Genomic DNA, 5,775 nt, shown 5'->3' with positions numbered 1-5,775 from the left:
AAAAGTAAAAATAGTATTAAGAAAAATATTTATTTTAAACACAAAAGGAAAAATTTTATCGTATATATATGTAGTAATATTGTTAATATATTTTGACATTTTTATGGAAAATTTATGAACTTCAACTTAAATAACTTTTATTATAAACATACATTCATACCACAACTGTATTAATGTAGTGAGTATTTCAGTGCAAGCGAAATATATCGCAAATTGCTGCATATTGTCACCAACTTTATTATTATTTATTTTTATATGTGGATGGCCAGCAAACTTGTTTTTACTTTTTATATACATATAATTCACATGGTAACATAGAACATTTAAATCATTTTAAAATATATTCTTATTTTTTTTTAAGATAACAATTAACACTTTTGGAACAATTAAAAAATTAAAGATAAAAGATTTATATATATATATGTATATATATTATATTTTTTTAAATATGATATATAGAAAAATTCAATAAAAAACATTTTTAATTTACCTCGTACATATGTGTATATTTTGTATGGAACAATTAAAAATTTAAGAAAAACATAATTTATATTTTTTTGAAAATGTGAATTAGAAAAAAAGTTTAATAATCATCTTTTTTTTTGTATTTCATTTAAAATTACTTATATCCATAACTCAAAGGTAGTTCGTCATTTTAAATTAAAAAACAGCGTTTATTTAGCCAACACAATATTACACTTCAACACTTTTGCATTGTAAAATGGGAAATAAATCTCATGCATGCAAGAATTATCCAGAGTAAATGAGAAATTAGCAACAAAAATTGCACTGCTCTTAGAGAGTATATACCAGAGTTCGCAAATATTCGTTTTTTATAGCTTAAACAAAAAATAACGAATAAAATATGCTACAACGAACGTGTCTAGTACATGATATATATATTTTTTCATTTGTTTATATATTTATGTATTTATAACTCCAAAGTACCGAATTACAGTAGTAATACTTTTCATTTCAATTTTTTTTGTTTGATTTTCCAAACTTTAACCAAAACACTTTTTTTTAACTTTCTTCTTTCTTTTCTTACTAATTACTACTTTTTGTGTCCCTTATCGGCTTACGCCTACATTTCAAAGCCTAACACTCGTTACACGTTTCCTGTAAAAACAAGGTTGGAAATATAGAAGACAATATTTTACCATTATTTTTAATAGGAATTGTAAATAGAAATGCAATAAACTTTTTTTAATGCAAACAACGAAACGGTGAACTAAAAAGGAAATAACTCAAATAAGCGTTAATTTTTGAAAGAAATATAAACAATTTTTTTAAAATATATGCGAGTTTATTATATAGAATGCAAATAGCGCTATGTAGTACAAACGATAATTGAAGATTACGTAAAGTTTATGGAAATAATGACTAAATGTTTATAGCAAATACTATGTTAATCGATCATACTTATTTTTTTGGATTTTTTTTTTTATTAAATATAAAATATAAACGTTGTTTCAAAAGAAAACAATAACAAAAACCAAAGTATTATAACACAATTATATAAGATTATAAGATTTTAAACTATTATATATCATTGCATAATTGAAAATAATTTACAACGCTTAGCGCGTACACAAAGCACTCAAAGTGTAATCACTTGTACAGTATTCATGATACAAAAACAAAAATTATGCTCAACCATGTACACGCTAAATAAGAGAACAGCAAAAAAAAAAAAAACGTATCATGAAATGACGAGCATTCGAAAAGAAAACCAAAAGAACTTCTTTCAAGATATCACTTACATAGATACAAAATAGAAAAAGTCTATAAAATTAAGCCTAAGCATTAATTGACCCGTTGTGGCGTTATAATTTTGTTTACAATGCGAAAATATTTGGAATGTACGAGTCATTTTACAATGAAAATAATAATATAACTGATTAATGTGAATAAACAACAGTCTGACACATAGACTGCTAAGCAATTGTACTTAATTAATGCCAACATAGGCAGATAAGAGCGGAAAAGTAGTAGCAATGTGTTTTTGCTTTTACTACATTTTCGTCTTAACTTTGTACAAATGCTATGTAGAAGAGAGCGATAAAGAGAAACAATAAATAACTTATGCTACTTTGAGAGTATTCAACTTAATATTTTAAATTAATTAATTAAACCCATAATAAATAAATAAATATATAATTTTACATGAGTGTGGCAAATTAACTAAAAAGGCTGCATTATTTAACATTCTTCGCCTTCTTACCGGAGGTTACAAATGGCCCAACATAATTGCTAGGAAATAGACCCGATAAGCCATTTAGTTCGCCACGCCACCATTCCGGTTCATCGCGCCCCAAGACGCTGATAATATCGTCCTTCTCGAACGAAAGTTCATCGTCGTTTTGTGCCTTGTATGGGTACAATGCAATGACTTTGTCTGTAATTAAGTATAGATATGTATATATTAAAAATCAATACATATAATATATTATAGTATTTATATATACATTAGTTTCCCGTTATTTCACAAGTTGTTTCTTTAGCAGATGGGCTGAAGAATTCGTAACCTAACAGGATTTTATTTTAATAATATTATATTTTTTTATGTATTATCTTCGCGGAGGGTGGAGACATGTGTAGGAGTTCACGAAGTGAGGAGGGAGAAACGATTCTTTTACATATGGCTCAATCAGCTCACAGCTACAGGGTAGCCGAAAAAACTCCGTTTGAAGGCGAGTTAATGGCGGATCGGTGCACCATTCCTCCGCTGGGTTTGTGGCCTGCCACGTAAAAAGACACCCCCAATGAGACGAACACAACAGCCTTAAACTCGGCTAAAACCGCGTAAGCGGTGTCTACGCCAATAAAGAAGAAGAAGATTTTGTCTTTGAGAGCGAAACAACGATTATAGCGGTAAATTGTTAATACCATTTATATAATATTTTTGCCTCTCCAAATAAGAGTCAGTTTCTGCGATTACCTGTTCATTTTAGCTAAATTTCTATCTTATCAGATCTGGCGAGTACGGTGGATACGGAAGAAATTTGAGGCCAAATTCATGAAATTTTGATGTGTGTGTTTTGTCTTGACGAAACAGCTTCTTCATCTTCAAATGGGACCGTTTTTTTCGTGCTTACCAATAAAGTAATGTAATATTAGTTATTGTAGCGGCAGAGTTCAGCCGAATTAACAGTCCTTGACGTAATAAAAATCCGGGTCCGTTCCGGTTACGTAGACCCGACTGTCGTGGAAACGGGCAAATGGGGAAATGTAATAGTCGCTGATAATGGGTTTTCCCCTTTAAAAATAGTCGATGAATATTATACCATGAACAGCTCAGAACACTGATGCCTTAACCTGTCGGTCAACTTTTAGGTCTTTCCACGCTTTTGGGTCGGTTCATCAAATGCTATCCACCTGGCTGACTGTCAATCAGACTCTGGTGTTAAATAAGGGAATCATGTTTCATCCGACACAATACGCATATCGACGCAAAAATTCGGTTTTATTACAAGCAAAGAGCTTCAAACACGCCTCGGGATCAGCAGTTCTTTGCACAGAGTTTCTCATACCCAAATAATCATTACCAACATATCCAATACGTGACTTTGATACATTTAGAATCTCAGTTTTCTTGAACAACTTCACTTTGTAGGCATCCGAAATTATTTTGAGGACTTTTTTGATGTTTTCGTCAGTAACAGCGCCTTTAGGGCATCCATTGCTTTCATCGTCTTCGGTACTAATTTCGCCTGGTTCAAACTTAGCAAATCACTTTTCAACGTTTGAATTCCCTGATGCAGAGTCCAGCTAATGTTGATCAATCCAAATCTTGGCTTCAACAGTATTTTTCCCCCCAAAAAGCAAAGCTTTATTAACACACGAAACTCCTTTTGATCCATGTTTTGTAAACTAAAACAAGTTGCTTCACTCAAAATTTTATATCTTATACTGTCCAATTTTTACATGTATCTTTTAAAGACAAGGGCTGACTAAAAATCATATGGATTTAATATTAGTAGTACCATCTAAGTATCAGCCAACGAACTTCTCTGCCTCCCATCAAGTTTCCGTTTGCCTTTTAAAAACATTTTTACAAGGAATTTTTTGACCTTTTGCAATAAAAACGAGTATTGGCAGAGTACTCCATGGCGTATGAGCAACATAAAATGTATAAATCACATGTGTATGTTCCGTACATTTGACGTGTAACTTTGACCGCGTATAACTCTCAAAGGAATATTTTTATGGAAAAAGTCAAAAATATCTTGTTTGTAGAGCGCATAATTTTGTTAAGAATATCACTTTTTTAAGTTAGTCAGGGTATAAATGGAACTTTATTATTGTATTTTACTTTGTCTCGTTTGTTTAGAACAAAAACTGAAACTTTAGGAAACGTTTTCAAAAAAACCAAAAAATGAAAACAAAAACTTGGGAAAAACGGACACCTCTATATGCATGTACTCACCTAGAATTTGCTCTGTCATCTCGATACGACTACCTGAAACCGGCGTATTGCGACCACTATTACGTCCACCTTGCAAAACTTTCACATACGTGGCCGGGAACCAGCCGATTTGGCGACGTCGACCTTTCGCCTGCAGTTCGCCCTCCCACCAACCAGAATCGGTCTTCTTACGTATCATAATTAATTGTCCACGGGTCAACGAAAGTTGTTCAGGACTGGTAGCCTCGTATGGTGCAATAACTTGTGCAATTTCAGAGCGTTTTGCGCGCATACCCTATTGGCGAAAACATGTGTTCATTATTAGCAATTTGCAGTTAATATAAAATAAAGATTAACAAATGTTGTAGTTAAAATTGTTAATTTTAGTACAATACTAATATAAACAACTTCACAAGAATACAACCTGATGATGTAACTACAAATGTAGGTTTATAAAATAAAGGATAAAGGATGTTAACAAATTATTTACAGGCGTCATGGAAGAGGTGCGTGACATTGGGCGACTAAACGATTCCGCTGTTTCATTCTGACTCTTTGATTGTGTATTGATCTGTGAGACTTCTGTGTCCAAGTCTTCATTTGTACGCGTCTCTTCGGCAGCTGCAGCCGCTGCTGAATGGTCAATTACGTTATCTGCACTAATGCCGCTATTAAATTTCTGTTGTTGTTGTGTTGCTGTTGCAGTTGTTATTGCTGTTGTAGTGGTATCATTGCTTGGAAATTGATCATGTGGTGTCGTGGCTGCTGCTATGGCGACGCTAGCGTTCGTATCGGCGTTGCCATTTTCCTGTGAAATGTTACAAAAGGCGGCAATGGAGCAGCATTTGAAGGAAATGTGGAAAAGCAATTTGTATAAATATTGTTAGTAGTATTACAAAAACAATGCATGTATGTAGAAAATGCAAATATAAACGCAATTTGTGAAAATGTTGTATGAGTGGATGTTTGGAGCCACAGGAAACTAGTATACGTGTCACAAACCGTTTCAACTCTAATGACAGCTACTAGTCCTTTTCAACGAAAACATAACAAAAGGAAATAATAATAACTACTACTTACCTTTTGGTCGTCAAAGGCACCGGCTATGTCCAGCGCTGTATCTATCGACGCCGTGCCAACGTCCGCTTTTTGCACATAGTTTGACGGGAACATGCCAGTACGTGTGCCAATTGTGCCTGTCCACCAATCGCCCTCTTTCTTAATAACCATTACCATTTCACCGGCATTAAAACTCAAATCGCCCACTTCAGTGGACGCATATGGATATGCCGCAATGTAATATTCCACCTCACCGTTGTGTGCATCTGCGCCCAGACTGAAAAAAAAAAAAAATTAAAAACATATTA

At 33.1% G+C, this 5,775-nt stretch overlaps 1 protein-coding gene across 6 annotated transcripts in view; it reads right to left on the bottom strand.

The window, feature by feature from the left end:
* Nucleotides 1–650: 650 nt before the first annotated feature.
* LOC108974831 (intersectin-1) overlaps nucleotides 651–5,775 on the bottom strand; it is a 9,511-nt gene continuing 4,386 nt past the window's right edge. For 4 of the 6 annotated variants that reach the window (XM_018942913.1, XM_018942914.1, XM_018942915.1 and 1 more), the window contains exons 9-12: nucleotides 5,489–5,744; nucleotides 4,899–5,216; nucleotides 4,430–4,703; nucleotides 1,427–2,398 (exon numbers count right to left, since the gene is read on the bottom strand). In XM_018942913.1, the coding sequence (XP_018798458.1) occupies nucleotides 2,199–2,398; nucleotides 4,430–4,703; nucleotides 4,899–5,216; nucleotides 5,489–5,744 (1,048 nt within the window). In that variant the 3' untranslated portion in view covers nucleotides 1,427–2,198. Of the gene's footprint in view, nucleotides 1,120–1,425; nucleotides 2,399–4,429; nucleotides 4,704–4,898; nucleotides 5,217–5,488; nucleotides 5,745–5,775 lie in introns of those variants that run through there. The other 2 variants (XM_018942918.1, XM_018942919.1) reach the window with 2 other exon arrangements.

This window comes from Bactrocera latifrons, unplaced genomic scaffold (assembly GCF_001853355.1).
Source record: "Bactrocera latifrons isolate USDA-ARS-PBARC rearing strain unplaced genomic scaffold, ASM185335v1 scaffold_59, whole genome shotgun sequence".
Taxonomy (NCBI): domain Eukaryota; kingdom Metazoa; phylum Arthropoda; class Insecta; order Diptera; family Tephritidae; genus Bactrocera; species Bactrocera latifrons.
The sequence above is the reverse complement of the archived record's forward strand: the minus strand, read 5'-3'. Positions and strand labels throughout refer to the sequence as shown.